This window comes from Branchiostoma lanceolatum, chromosome 12, assembly GCF_035083965.1.
Source record: "Branchiostoma lanceolatum isolate klBraLanc5 chromosome 12, klBraLanc5.hap2, whole genome shotgun sequence".
In the NCBI taxonomy this organism is placed as follows: domain Eukaryota; kingdom Metazoa; phylum Chordata; class Leptocardii; order Amphioxiformes; family Branchiostomatidae; genus Branchiostoma; species Branchiostoma lanceolatum.
The window spans coordinates 16,121,211-16,135,809 of NC_089733.1; the positions used below are offsets into that span (position 1 = coordinate 16,121,211).

General features: G+C 40.0%; 1 protein-coding gene across 1 annotated transcript; it reads right to left on the reverse strand.

The window, feature by feature from the left end:
* Window positions 1-427: 427 nt before the first annotated feature.
* LOC136445986 (methionine synthase reductase-like) lies at window positions 428-12,907 on the reverse strand. The gene is made up of 17 exons (XM_066444245.1): window positions 12,806-12,907; window positions 12,081-12,240; window positions 11,562-11,712; window positions 10,043-10,160; window positions 9,002-9,713; window positions 8,618-8,761; window positions 7,870-7,955; window positions 7,400-7,467; window positions 7,185-7,273; window positions 6,343-6,523; window positions 5,805-5,847; window positions 5,005-5,218; window positions 4,285-4,403; window positions 3,337-3,429; window positions 2,258-2,449; window positions 1,926-1,990; window positions 428-1,632 (listed from the first exon to the last, which is right to left on the reverse strand). Exons 1-17 carry the CDS (start codon window positions 12,853-12,855, stop codon window positions 1,553-1,555), a joined length of 2,565 nt encoding a protein of 854 aa, XP_066300342.1. The 5' UTR covers window positions 12,856-12,907; the 3' UTR covers window positions 428-1,552.
* Between the last annotated feature and the right edge of the window lie 1,692 nt (window positions 12,908-14,599).

Below are 14,599 nucleotides of genomic sequence, written 5' to 3' on the forward strand. Positions count from 1 at the left end.
TTTCATCAGCCGAAGGATCAGGTCATGCGGGGAACCAATCAGAGGACTCGGGAAATCCAGGATTGCATAAGCGTCCTAAATAAGAATGACTGCAGTTCACACTTAAATCGGTAGAGAGCGTACGCTTTTTCTTGCGCTTTTCATTCCAAACGCTAATAGGATTCTTATAGCCTTTTCTTCGAAAACGCAAGTATGACTCTATGGGACTTTTCTCTGTCTTTTTGTGTCCGTTGCAGCAGTACAGTTTCTGTATACTCTTCCAGAGGGCTTTATAATAAGTCTGAGGGGGTGAAGTCTGCCATCTCTGATTACTTTTGTTTCCTTATGGGTTTGGGTGGATGTATACCGTACCACCTAGTTGGCAAAGGTCAATGAACTCTAGTTTTTCAACCGTCATGAAATAAATAAATCAAACGGTCACATGGGAAACAATGTGTTATCCAAAACTTTAATGACGCTTGAAACAATATGTAAACTTGCATGCATCAAGGACATTATATAGGAAGGACTGAGCATGCAGTCAGTCCCTATTCAAGAACCTTCAATTCATGTCATATAATGTCCTTGCATGCATCAAATTCCTTTTAGTACAAGTGCCTAATAACAAATGAAAATAAAAGAGAGAAAAAATTAATAAATGAAACAAAATGTCAACAGGTGTTAAGTAGGCTAACTATCCCCTAGTGCTTAAGAAATAAAAATGGAAATACAAAAGAAACTTTGATAAACTGAATCTTAACTTAACAACACAAGATGTTCAACAAATGGGTATAACTAAAACAATCAACAAAATTGTTCCTTTCACAGATGTTCATGCATCTATCTTTACCATCACCATTTTACACTTTTTTATAGATACAGATAGCAACACATTTCCCTGTCACCTTACAAGGTGACTCGAGTTCTGAAACTTGGAAACCATTGCAGAGCAACTATATTTTTCACCTCAGATCATACAGTATCATCATGCAACAAGCAATTATATCATAGCCTTAATGTTTCTGATCATTCAAACAGCTAAGACATATCAGTGCAGTAACTAACTCTTCCACTTAATTATTTTCTGTACTTTTTCATGTTCTAATACTGCTACATGGAAATACAACATTTCACCTCACTAAAAGAGTCTACCTTTTTGTCACAAGTGCCACCTCCTGACATGATAACATATTGCAGAAGAATTTATCTTTTATGAATAAATCTTTTATGCACCCATAACACAGTTGACGAGCTTTGGCCATATTTTGTTGATTGCCAGAGAGTCGAGCATATCTTTCATGGAAGATATATCACATTGAACAAGGCTGATTGACATGCAAAAGTTGATTGATCACTAAAAACAGAGCATTCCTCTAGAGAATACTAAGCCTAGTATTACTGCCAAAAATGATTAGAGTTCGCACACTATTCGTATCAAAATTCCTGTTGTGTGAACAGGGCTTTAAGATCATCCTCTACAAGTATATCCTCTGAAAATGGTCACATTGTTTGAAACTGCCAATATCAACAGCATGATGTCTGGCAAACGTAAGACTTGAATAGACAGAAGACTTCAAGTCCAGATGTCCTCGATGTAGTGTCTGTCCTGTCTGAGTTGGAAGACTGTGTTTCTTGCCTCTTGAATGGTACAATCTGAGAAAAAAACAGGGTGGAAAATGTTAGGTAATGCAAAGGAACTAAAGCAATGGGGACAGTTGTTGAAGAATTTTTGAATAACAATTATAAACGATTCCCATTGTTTGAACACATAAATAAAGTTGTGGTGTTGGGTTCATGGCACTGTTATACTGTAGTTATACTGTAGTTGTTATTTCTTTTATAACACTAGAATAAGTATCCTAAGTTAGATAAATTGGAAGACTGTATATTGATAAATCTAACCTGAAGGTACATTGTACATGTATGAGGAAAAAAGGAAAACTAACCTTTGTATCTTTGCACAATCTGGATGATGACTTCATTCACATCCTTGGCCATGTTTTTGGCATCTCTGAGGATAAAAGTTAGAAAGATACAATGAAGAAGGTGCAAAAGAAGTAGTGTTGTTGCTGTGTCTGTCTGTCAGTGTGTGTGTCTATCTATCTGTCTGTCTGTCTGTTTCTGCAATTGTCACTACACACACAATGCAGTGTTGCCAATATGCATCCTCAATGATGCTATTTTTGTCTGCAGAAATGGAATGTAGCCTTAAAAGATCTATATTGCTAAACAATTACACTATTTTTTTCTAGCTAAAAGAATCTAAACTGTTTCTCACCCACAAACGTACAGCACAGCTCCTTCATCCAACATCATCCTCCCCACATCGTCACCATGGCGACGCAGGTTATCTTGTACATAACGGGCGGGTGGAGCTCCATCTGTTCCCATGGCAACAGGCTCGTCCCTGGAGAAGCACACCTCCAGGTGGTCCAGTACACCTGCCGCTGCCAACCGCTCCAGTTCTTTCCTACAGAGTCAATATCAGTCAACTTTAGAATAGCTCTATTCTTGCAAGTCTGGTTTTTGATCCAAATTTCAACTTACTGTTGGCTAGTCTCCTCAAGTCAATCATCAACCAAAAGATTTATTGTTAAAAACAATACACAGGGTCTCCGGCTTCACGAATGACATTCCATCCAAGAGGATGTACATATCCAAAGCTAGGTACTCATTTTTTTTGAGTCGAGATGTTGTCAAGTGCCTTTCCAAAGGGCAAAACACTGCCATATCGACCTTTACAAATGGACTTTAAGAATGGAATTAGGACTGACACCAAGTTTTTAAAATTATATTTAATCTTGATCATTGTGTATTATGTCTGTGCATTGTGTTTGTATCCAGGGAGCCTGAAAAACAGGTCAAGAGACCTGAGTGTGTTTGCTGGCTAAATAAATGAATAAATAAAATGAATGAAATGAAACAGTGGGGCCTGCCAGGGATTTGAACCCAGAACCTTTAGATTCGAAGTGAACAACCCTAACCACAAGACCACCTTGCAACATATGTCGAAAATAGGAAAAATAACTCTATATAAATTTTCTGGTCTTTAATCAACTGACAAGCCAAACCAAAGGTTGTTAATTTCTTTCTGTCACTAGTTTCTCTACATGCTTTCTAATCTTTAACCTCCATGAACATTAATCCACCAGGTTACATAAATCTGCCACTTTGAAAAACATTGGATTTGAGAGATCTCTAGTGCAGACACCCCCCCCCCCCCCAACACACACAGTTTTGATATACAGGAGTTGTATTATACTGGGGGATGTTGGGTTGTTTCTTTATCTTTCAGGATGGCGGAATTATGTACCCTGGGGGAATTGTGTTTAAGACTGAATAGTTATTCCAGCTGACCTGTAGAGATAGTCCCTGTCTCTGTGTCTGCATCCATAGAACAGCCAGGTGGGCCCACACACTGCATTATGGGATAGCTCTCTCTGTTTCTCCCTGTAACAAACAAATAGTCTGAGTACTGAAGACTGACATGTAATTCAATTGCCACTTACAAGAGGAAAAAATAGAATCTGAGGAAAATAAAAATTATAATACAACTTCAGGTTGGTAGAACATAGGATATAGGAGTTTTTCATCTATGCAGAGAAGCAGTACTCCAGTCAGAAGCTCTGAGGAAGGTGTCTGATAGACATCGAAACGTAAGCAGGTGAGACATTGCTGGTTGTGTAAAAGAAAAGCTTCAATATCCTATAATACATCTTGCAAACCATATAGATGACAACAAAAGCTTAAAATCTAACAAGCCAAAGCACATGTACATTCAGATCTTCAGTTTTTACCAGAAGTGTCAACTAAATGTAAATCAAATCTTCAGCCATAAACGACTAGCAGATGACAGAGACAATGGAGACGACGACAGCCTGTCTTAGTACACGCGGCTACTGACATGCGGCAAACACATTGATGATGAAACCTTCACCAACTCATTTATTTATCTATTTATCATCATTTTCCAATAAAGTGGAATGTATGGCACAACAGGTGTTGCTTGGCAAAGGTCAACTTTTCAACGCCGCCATATGCTTTAACTGTCAATCATGACGATGTGTTCATATATTTGCATGGTGGTTATTGATTCCAATGATTTTGTACTGTATTATCATATATTATATTGTATTCTATACTATGTATACTGTAATGACTTTACTGCAGGTTACATGTGTATGTATATGAGTTGTATATTCGTCTGCATTTGTGGGTCAGCCGTTACCAGCGAAAGCTGCCTAGGCTGACCCAGTGTAATGACTGTCTTCATTGTCAATAAATACAAATACAAATCACAGTTACCTGTGCTGTAGGAACCCCACAAAAGGTGCCACCCCTGTCCCAGGTCCCACCATGATGAGGGGGACAGAGAGGTCGGAGGGCAGCCGGAAGTGGGTGTTGGTTCTCAGGTAGATTGGAATCTGAAGAGAATAAGGATACAGCCTTCATGAAATATGTTTGCGCATGGATTGACTGAAGCACTATCAAGCCTGAATACCTTGCACTTTGTCACAAGTCAATAAGCATAAATATGCTATAAGTGATGAATCTATATCCTATAAGCTCCATCATATGCAACAAAGCCTGTGATCTATAGTTATTCAAGAAAGTAATTGTATCTTCATGACTTTTGAATAAAGTTCTGTAAATTCATGTGTATTTTTGCGGGAACTTACTTTCCCAGTAGAAAATGTAGGTTTTTGCTGTGTTTTAAGATCACAGTTGCAGTCATGTATTGGAAATGCATAATTGTAGAATCATGAATGTGCTAACATTTCATATGCAGTAAAAGATTGGTATATATGCATGTTGAGACTAAATAAAGTTTGTTTGAACTTTGAGCCTATTGTATCTCATGATGAAAAAAGTACTACGCTAACCTTCAATGAATCTATACGACCTATCTTCTCAGCAACCCTATTCTCCTCAGCCATGTCCCCATACAACTCTGTCAGTATGTGCCTGGTGAGACTGCCCCAACCACGTTCCCATTTACGGTAAGGAAAAAAGTATCATGCTTACCTTCAATGGATCATTTAGCGACACCTGGTCCATTTTCTCAGCAACCCTATCTTCCTCAGCCAAGTCCCCATACACCCCTGTCTGCCTGTGCCTGGTGAGCCTGTCCAGCCACCCTGTACACACACCGGTGCAGGCAGCAGCCCTCCCACTGCCTGATGGGATGTCCACAATGTTGAAGACAAAGTGTAGTCTGTCTGGGCTGACTAGAGGGGAGCTGAAATACGATATTGGAGATGACATTTCATCAATAGTCCAGATCCTTTTCCATTAAAAAAATTGCGAGAAAGCAGATCATAGAGCGACCAAACAGAGAACGGTGTGGGTTCCTTCTATGGTGTGCAGTTTTACAAGATTTTAATCTTTACATAATTTTGAGATATTCTAAGGCTTCTTGAAGGGGGAACTACTGTCAGACAGGTCACAGTTGAAGACTGCGGCCACATGTCACCTTGTAATATCCCTGGTCAATCTGAATTCTGTGCTTGGCAGAGGATCTGCTCTTCAGGATAAGGGGGAAGGGCATGGGGTGTTGACAGCCACTCGAGGGAGTAGGGCGAATCTACATAGTGTCATGTCAGTTCATCAGTTCTGACAATGTGCAGCGCCATTGTTTCCTTCTTCAGAAAATCTTGAATCTACAGTTCAAGCACTCCTTCCTTTGCAGCTACCATAACCTGTACATAGTGTTAGCATACTCTTTTCTCCAAAATATACCAATACAAAAAAAAACATTTTGGGTCCCTTTATGATAAAGACCTTCTTAAAAAGAAAGATAAATAAAGTCTTGATACATTCCTTACCTTGACACAGAGTATGGTCTTGGTTGAAGCCTTGGCAGCATTTCTATATGAAAAAAGTTTAAAGAATGATTGAAACTTCAGAACTTCAAATATCATTGTTGATCACATTGTTGTTCATATGTTCATATCATTTCTCGCTGGTATTTTTCTTTAAAAGATTAATGAAAGGTTTAAAGAATGATAAAGAGGTTTTCTTTCAGAGCAAGGCCATCATAGATACCAGACTTCACCCCTTTACCCATACAGCTTTGCTACCCTTGCAGCCCCACATACATAGCTAGCCTGGGTGCCATCCTATTTCTACCAGGGGCTCCCACACTCGCTACTAGGGTAGCGGTGTAGGAGCCCCCGGTAGAAATAGGATGGCACCCAGGCTAATACATAGCAGGCAGCATTGTGGATGTTTGGCAATGCTACATTGTGGGTATTGTGAACACAGACAAGTGCAAAACAACACTTCAATCCCTTGGTGTAAAGTAAAATGAACTGCACAAAATGTCTTGGAACCAAAATGGCTAAACACAGAGTATCTTGTTACCTAGCAACTGCTCAAAGGGAGGGCAGCAGGATGGGAAAGCTGTCAGCACGTCCAGCAGCCTCAGATTCGGCTCTCTGATGAAGGAGGCATAATCTGCAGTACCCTGTTTACTGCACAGTTCCTGTAGGCGGCGCTTCTGCACAGCATCACTTGTGTGCTCTACCAACATTCTGAGGAAGGCCTGCAATAAAACAACACATCACAATAACTTACATTATGTCATACCTGGGTCGTGAAAACGTTTGATATGGGTGTTCCAGGGTAATAACTTGGGTTATCACACAGGCTTCTACTTTTATCACATGGGCTTCCATAGAATATTAAGAATGCATTTCAAGTGTACCGCTGTCGAAAATTTGAATACAGGATTTGGAGGTTGAAATCGATGTCACTACAATTTTTTTGTTTGAGGAAACAAAACTCCCTTAACTTCTGGGGCATTCCTCATTGACATGTGTGTTTTCTCGGGTGGGTATGACATAAATGAAATACAACACGGTGTATTCCGCGTCACCCTCGGTCCCAGCCCTACCCGCGGTCGGGCTGGTACCTTGGGTGATACGGAATACCCTGTGTTGTATTCTATATTCATGTAATACCTGGGCTGCGAAAACGTTTGATACGGGTATTCCAGGCTGGGCAATAACTCGGGTTATCACACAGGCTTCTACATCAGACATTCACATGGGCTTCCATAGAATATTTGAAATGTATTTCAAGTGCACTGAGTGCACCGCTGTCAAAAATTTGAATACTGGATTCAGAGGTTGGAATCAATGTTGCTACAATTTTTTTTGTTTGAGGACACAAAACTAGTACTCTCTTAACTTCAGGTGTCTCACCTTCTTAGGAACAGCCCTGATCTCCAGGCAGGTGAGAAGAGCGTGGCGGATGGTACACCTGGCAGGCAGGTAGGCGGGGACTGCGGCAGCTGCAAGGACAGGTGAAATTTCAGGTGTGAAACTTGCAACCTCGATTTTCCAACCTAATGATTTATTCATGAAAGTTTTTCCATTTCTAAAAAAAAGCATCGACACAAATGCAATAAAAGCTTTACCTCGTTTCTTGGTTCCTTCAATGACCTTGACACTGAAGGTCACGTCAGCATGGTCTGCAAGGCCCAGTCTGTGGTGGAAGATTTGTGAAGGTCAGATATTCAAACAGCTAATCAATAGTTTTGCTGACATCATATCAAAATCAATTATACATTACAGTACTAGTATGTTAGCAGAAATCAGTAAACACCATAAAAAGTCTAATCTGAATTTTTTTGACCGAGACACATGGTACCATAAATTAATTTACATTTGAGGTGGAAGTATTTCAAACTTGGAGAGAAAAGGAGGTTTTCGCAGTGTTGTAAGTTTGTGATTGCAAAAATTCTGTAGAACAGTAGTCATACATTGGAAACACATATTTGCAGTGTATTTGCAGTGGAGACCACAGTAATAAAACCATTGCAAAAACATCATGATTAACAGTGTTCAGCTGATGTGATGTAAACTTTATTGTCATGTTGTACCGTACCTGTCAATCAAATCCTGCACCTCACTCTCATCATTTGGGCAAACTATGCCAAAGGAGTCACCAGGCTCGTAATCAAAACACGTGTCCTAGAAGTTACAAGAACAGGTTTCAGTTACTGAAGCAAGGGATACAGCAATGACTGTCTAAAGTAGCAAATTGTTAACTATTGTCGTGACTCTGATTCCATAGTCCTTCTCAAAATGTATTTCAAGTGCGCTGAGTGCGCCACTGTCAAAAATTTGAATACTGGATTTGGAGGTTGGAATCGATGTTACTACAATTTTTTGTTTGAGGACACAAAACTCTCTCAATTTCTGGCACATTTCGCATTGAAATGTTGTTTTTTTCTGGAGAATACGACATAAATGAAATACAGCATGGTGTATTCTGCATCAACCTCAGTCCCAGCCCTCCCGCAGGTCGGATCGCCCCCAGTTGTATTCTATATTTATGATACAGGCTCTTTTATTATCAAAAGGTACATGGAGGCTTAAACTTGTACAATGCAGGTAGATGCCCAATGATTCTACAGTAACTGCTGATGTCATAGAATCCACCTCAGAGAGTCATACAACAAACGCCCAAGAGTCAGACAACAAACGCCCAAGAAGACCACTAAGGTTAACTATTGTCGCGACTCTGATCCCATAGCCCTGCCCACCTCCGTCTGAACGTAGAAATGCAAAACAACAACATCAAAATGCAAACATCTGATTGAAGCTTCCATAGTAATATAAATTATACACACGGAGACATCCAGTCCAATGTCCAGGGCTGTCTTCACAGAGTCGTGCCTGGTGAGCCTAGTTGCCGTGGTAACCGTTGCCATGACAACATCGGTAGCCGCTGAGGGGAAGGGACAACCACCTTGCAAAGGAAGCTCCTCAACACACTGTAAAAGGGGAAAAAATCAGTTGAAACTTCATGAATGATTTCACCAAGAGATTTGTTCAGGCAAACAGAAGGGTTGGCTTTAATCTAAAGGAAAGCTATACTTAGAAGTGAAAAGCCTACTTTACTATTTTTAGCATAGTGGCTCTTCTGAAACTCCCCTTTACCTACAGAGTCGGCCCATTCCACCAGGCATACTATAGCAGATTACTAAATAAAACATTTTGTGACCACCACTTACCAGACTTTCCTCTGGGTGAAACACCACCTCCAAATATGGTGCAGGCTTGGCAGGTAGGGTCAGTCCACTGTCACACAGAGTGGGAACAGACACTCTCAGGGACGGACCAGTTTCCACCATTGGTCCATCCATGTTTTTGCTGTCAGAAGTATCGCCCTCTAGTTTCTCTGCACTGGTATCTTCTGCCATTTTGTTGTTTTCAGATTTGTCTGTTATTTTGCTGTCTGTTGTGTCAACACAACTATCTGGTGCAGTGCTTTCAATGTTTGGACCTGCTGCACTTTGCTTGGTAGTACTGACACCACCTTGGTTCTCTGGGGGTAAAATTTGTGCGTCTTTTTCAACCACATCTGTTGCATCAATATGTGCCTTGCTGGTCCTATCACTTGTACTGTCTTCACTACTCGTAACAACTACGATTTCTTTGTTCTCATGATCAGATTGACTCTCCCTAACTTTGTCACTTTCTGGAGTACCATTGTGCTGTCCATCAGTTGGAGTTCTTTCATCTTTTATATCAATCTTTCCTTCTGTTTCTCCACTACTGTCAGGATCTACAGAGTCTGTGACACCTCCAGGTGGTTGTTTATTGTTTGTGGTCTCCATGGATACGGTTTCCCCGGCAACAGCACAGCTCTCTGGCGGGAGCCCCAGCTGCTTCCGCACGGCTGTCCACAACCCTTCTATCCAGGGGTCGACCACTATCTCCAGACTGAAGAAAAATACAGATAAAACTTGCAGTTGGTAAGATATATTTCATAATAAAGGCATGAAGTTTGGAATAACAACACTAATCTGGCATCTCTTTCTCTACAGCATGATGATTGTATTGCAAACAAGCTATTAGGTGTTAGCCTGAGTGCCAGCCTTTTCAGCTTCCGTCCGCTATCCAAGCTCCGCTGCCCTACCCAAGCTCCGATTGGCTGGGAGCGGAGCTTGGGTAGCGTAGCAGACGGAAGCTAAAAAGGCTGGTACTCAGGCTAATTAGGTGTAGTTTGGATCAAATATAATGGATCACGTGTTGCTACAAATGTTACTTACCCCACAGCATCGTCTGCGTACCCCGTGGGGTAGAATGGTTTGGCCCCCAGCTCCTGTAGTCTCTTGTCCAGAGTTTTAGGGCAGTTACAGAAGTTGGTGTAGTTGGAGTCTCCCAAACCTACAGTAAAATATCAACAGATGAAAGTTAATATCATCAACCATTCTGTGGTGGTAAAATTGTTTCAGCCTCTTAAAGTTAAACCAACGTTAAAATACTGTAAATCTTGATTTGTTAACAGTAACTAAGTTCCATTGACAGAAAGGATGGATCCTACAAGAAAATCTCTTTTCTGTCGTTGAGTACAAATTTCTGTCAAGGTGAACAGAATGGTCTTATAACTTTTCCATCATATGCATAAATTGCCATCAAATGACAGATGATGATGAGATGATGAACTTGGCGGCAAGAATAAAGAATCACACTTCACCTCATGAAGATGTCTCTATCGCGTTTTTAAGCCCTGCTCCTAGTTATAGCTATGTCACAGTCGAGATTGGAATCCAGTAGAGTCCGGAACTCTACTAGTAGAGATTGGAATTCCAGTCTCTACTAGTAGAGATTGGAATTCCAATCTCTACTAGTAGAGTTCTGGATTCTACTAGTTGAGATTGGAATTCCAATCTCTACTAGTAGAGATTGGAATCGGGATCCGAATATTGGGATTCCAATCTCTACTAGTAGAGTTCCGGAATTCCAGATTCTACTAGTAGAGATTGGAATTCTACCAGGATAATTTCCAATTCTAATAGGAGAAATTTGGATATCTGATAGACTGAGTCATTTCACACCTAAAATTTCAGCCTAGCTAAGCCTACATTCACCATTACTATTTTAGGTGAATCACTTTATGTTTTAGATATTTAATAAACCTTCTGTCAAGACACATTGTAACCATGGGGATATCCGTCTAGTCCAACATTAGTGAATGGCTATTTGTAAATGCTACTGAAATGTCAATCAGAGACATTTGCATACAGCCATTATGAGTTAGTGACTTAATATACTCAGTTTTTCCAGTTCGTTAGTGACTCGGTATATAAGAGCTAATTCACCCCTGCCAAGCCAGTTCCAAAGTTTATGTCAAAGTTATCAGATATCTAAAACATGAAGTAATTTACCTTAAATATTAATGGTGAATGTAGGCTTAGCTATGCTGAAATTTTAGGTGTGAAATTAATCAGTCTATTTTTCCAAAACATTTTGATGCAATCCGAATTTCTTCTATTAGAATTGAAGATTGTCCAGGTAGAATTCTCCTAGTAAGTAGAGATATTGGAATCTCAATATTCAGATCCCGATTCCAATCTCTACTAGTAGAGATTGGAATTCCAATCTCAACTAGTAGAATCCAGAACTCTACTAGTAGAGATTGGAATTCCAGTCTCTACTAGTAGAGATTGGAATTCCAATCTCTACTAGTAGAGTTCCGGACTCAACTGGATTCCAATCTCTACTGTGACAGCTACATAAAAATTAAATAACATCCCAAAAGATCCCAAAAGAACGAAAAGTACAGACCTAAAACTGCATAGTTGAGGTGAGCTAGGTGATCTGAGGGCAGCGTCTTCTTCTTAAGTCTGCGGAAGAACTTTGAGGCGTTGTCAGGTGGATCCCCGTCACCAGTGGTGGAACACACGAACACAACACACGACTCTTTTGTCACATCAAACTGGGAAGAGTACAAAGGAAGATATTAAAATACTTTTGTCTCATTTCTCATCAAGCATATTCAAATGAGCACTGGGACATCAGAGCACAACACAGGGTAATGAAGACACTGATAAAGAACATGTATTACGAATTGTATTCAACTAAAGTAGTCTACTATAAACACACTTGTCAAAAGTTGTCTGACAATTGATTGATTGAAGCATACACAAAAAGTAAATTAAAGGGTGCTCGCAATGGGATGGTTACAAGCCTAATAAAATCACGCTTATAGCAGCCCTAGGGGAGGGGCCATTACAGCTTTGAACAGTGGAGTTTGTGATACATAAACTAGACGGTTACCAGGCTACGGCAAAACTGAATCTTCACCTTTTTTTCTGTGAGCTCCAGCCCAAACAGGTCCGTTCTGAGCCCGTGTTTCTCTGCGTTGTCGTGTATCTCCTCAGCGATGGCCTTCGCTTGGCCGGTCTGGGAGCCGTAGAGAAGAATCAGGCGGTTGTTCTGGGCCGGCATCATGGGCATTATCCCGCTGAAGGTATGACAAATTGACAAGTGCTTTAGTACAGAAGGCATTTGTAATAAACTTACGGTAACATTATCCTGCTGGTTAACAAAAGGTGAAGGTAGTCCAAGGGTTTTTCTAGGAAAATTGCAAGGGGGAGCATTGTGAGTGAGCACATTATATATCTAGTGTTCAAAACAACTAGTCCGACAGATAAAGTTGTTGTCGAGTCTGGCAATGCAAATGCAATGTGGCAACGGTGCTATACCGGAAGTAGAAGGGGGGGGGGCGTTAGAGTAGACTCAGTAGAGTTATGTAGTTGATAATGATCCCTTGAGAAAAGAAGTTGTATCCGTGTTCCTTGAAGCCATGTTCAATTAAAGATGACTGCGTCGATTAACGCAATCATACCAAGGAGCTTGATCATGCTGTCTGCGAAAGTAAAGTTTCGAAGAGCATAATTTCGCACTGTGGCTTGGCTCAAAGTGGTATAAAAAGCGATCTCAAAAGGACAGATTTGGAAACTAAATCATTTCCTGTTTGAGCAGTCAGCAAGTTCACATCCATAGCAATCAAAATATTGCCTACTTACCGGCGATAACAGCGAAAAATTACGTTTATTGGGAGCAGGCGGCGGCACATCCACCACACATCGTGAGCAAGTGCGAAAATGACGAAACTCCGTCGGCTGCTGGTTTATATAATCTAATTGGCCACCGCGTAAAAGCGCTAAGAATTGATCTACAATGTTTGAAGCTCATTTTCACTCAGTGATAGTGATATTGATTCATGAATATGATTATTATTTTTATATAAATATCAGTAGATATTCGTCGATCATTTGTCGCTGTAAATCTTACATTTGATATATATTTCGTTTTTGTAACATTTGCATGTTGTGTAACATGAGGTGGGGTCAAAAGTCACACAGGTTATCAACTGACGTGACAGTGGGGACTTCTAGCAGTTGGAGTAATCATTGCAGGTTGACAGCGCGTGGACGTGGCAGTCTCCGCATGGCATGGTAGACGTTGATACGTACCTGGTCTTCGAGCGGGATTTATTACCAATCCGTAAGAGTCGGTAAATGCTGCAGAATTCGCAAATATGAAAGCTGTAACTTGTAGTGGGTTTTGGACGTTTTGCTGCAGTATTGACAGCGCTTAATAGAGAGCGCTTTTGATCCATGCAATCTGAGCTGATATGATCGTCATAACGTCAGCGGCCTAAAATTCCAGCGTTATGAACGTTATTCCCGCATCGTTTTACCTCTGTTCTCACCATAGGATAAGCGATATCCTTAGTCTCTGTCCAAACTGAGTGAATTCGATAGTCTTATTTAATATGACAAAGTTGATTTTGGATTCATTATTAATGTAATGAAATTCTGTTTCAATGAAAGTCTTAAAATCATCAAGGCGGTTAAACCTACTTGGATTCATATATTACAAATAAAACACACTGATCATCAGTGTCATCTACATTTGCAGTGCCTTTATTCAATAGGAATGGACTCTCTTAAAACGTACAATGCCCTTGTAGTTGACCTAATGTTACATGGTTTACATCAACAATTCTCAACTTTTTGTTGGAATAAATGGAACATAATGCGCTACAATAATAATATGATAAAATAATGGCTTGGCACATTGTCTAACATCAGGACATGTACTTTGGTATTTAAATACCAGCATCATGTAGAAAATCTACACTACTAGTATACAGAGAGGGTGCTGATTCCCAGGACTTATCCTATACAATATCCTTGTCGATTTTGCTCATTTCCAACCAATTTCTTTCTTCTCTTTTTCTGCATATGTTACATTTGTACATGTCCGCTGATGTATAAAAGGTTAGAACTGCAAGACAGGTGTTTATGAAAAATTAAGAGATATGTCGTAATCCATGGAATCAAGGAGGTTGATTAAACCTCCTTGATGGAATGCAACATTAGTAATACAATGTACATTTTTGTATGTGATAGAAAAATCAACTTTCAAAGAAGAACCCTGAAGGAATCTCAAAATAGAATACTAATCTCACCATGCCCACAAAGTCTGCAACATAGAATCATCCTACAAGCCTGTCTCATTTGCAACATGGACCCAATACTGAGACAATATTGGCATTGTTATTTATTTCATTCATTTAATAATCACCGGCTAATTATGACACGTCTTAAACAATGGTTTGATGAAATAAAGAAACAAAATAAAACTCTATGAAGTTATAGTACAATGCTAAACTTTCTTCCAACACTAAGGTATTCTTTATTTTTAAAAATTGCAACATTTGACAATACATAGTGGAGCGCCAGGCAGACAAGCTGATGTTGCGGATCAAATTTTTACCGACAACTTTCACCATCTTCAGGATCAATAAATTA

Bases quoted from the DNA above. Each gene is read 5' to 3' on its own strand.
- LOC136445986 (XM_066444245.1), bottom strand. From the start codon at position 12,855: ATGTGCCGCCGCCTGCTCCCAATAAACGTAATTTTTCGCTGTTATCGC. The intron at 9,714-10,042 runs GTAAGTAACATT...ATTTTTCTTCAG, and splicing joins TACGCAGACGATGCTGTGGG to TCTGGAGATAGTGGTCGACC. The intron at 7,468-7,869 runs GTACGGTACAAC...CTTCCACCACAG, and splicing joins GTGCAGGATTTGATTGACAG to ACTGGGCCTTGCAGACCATG.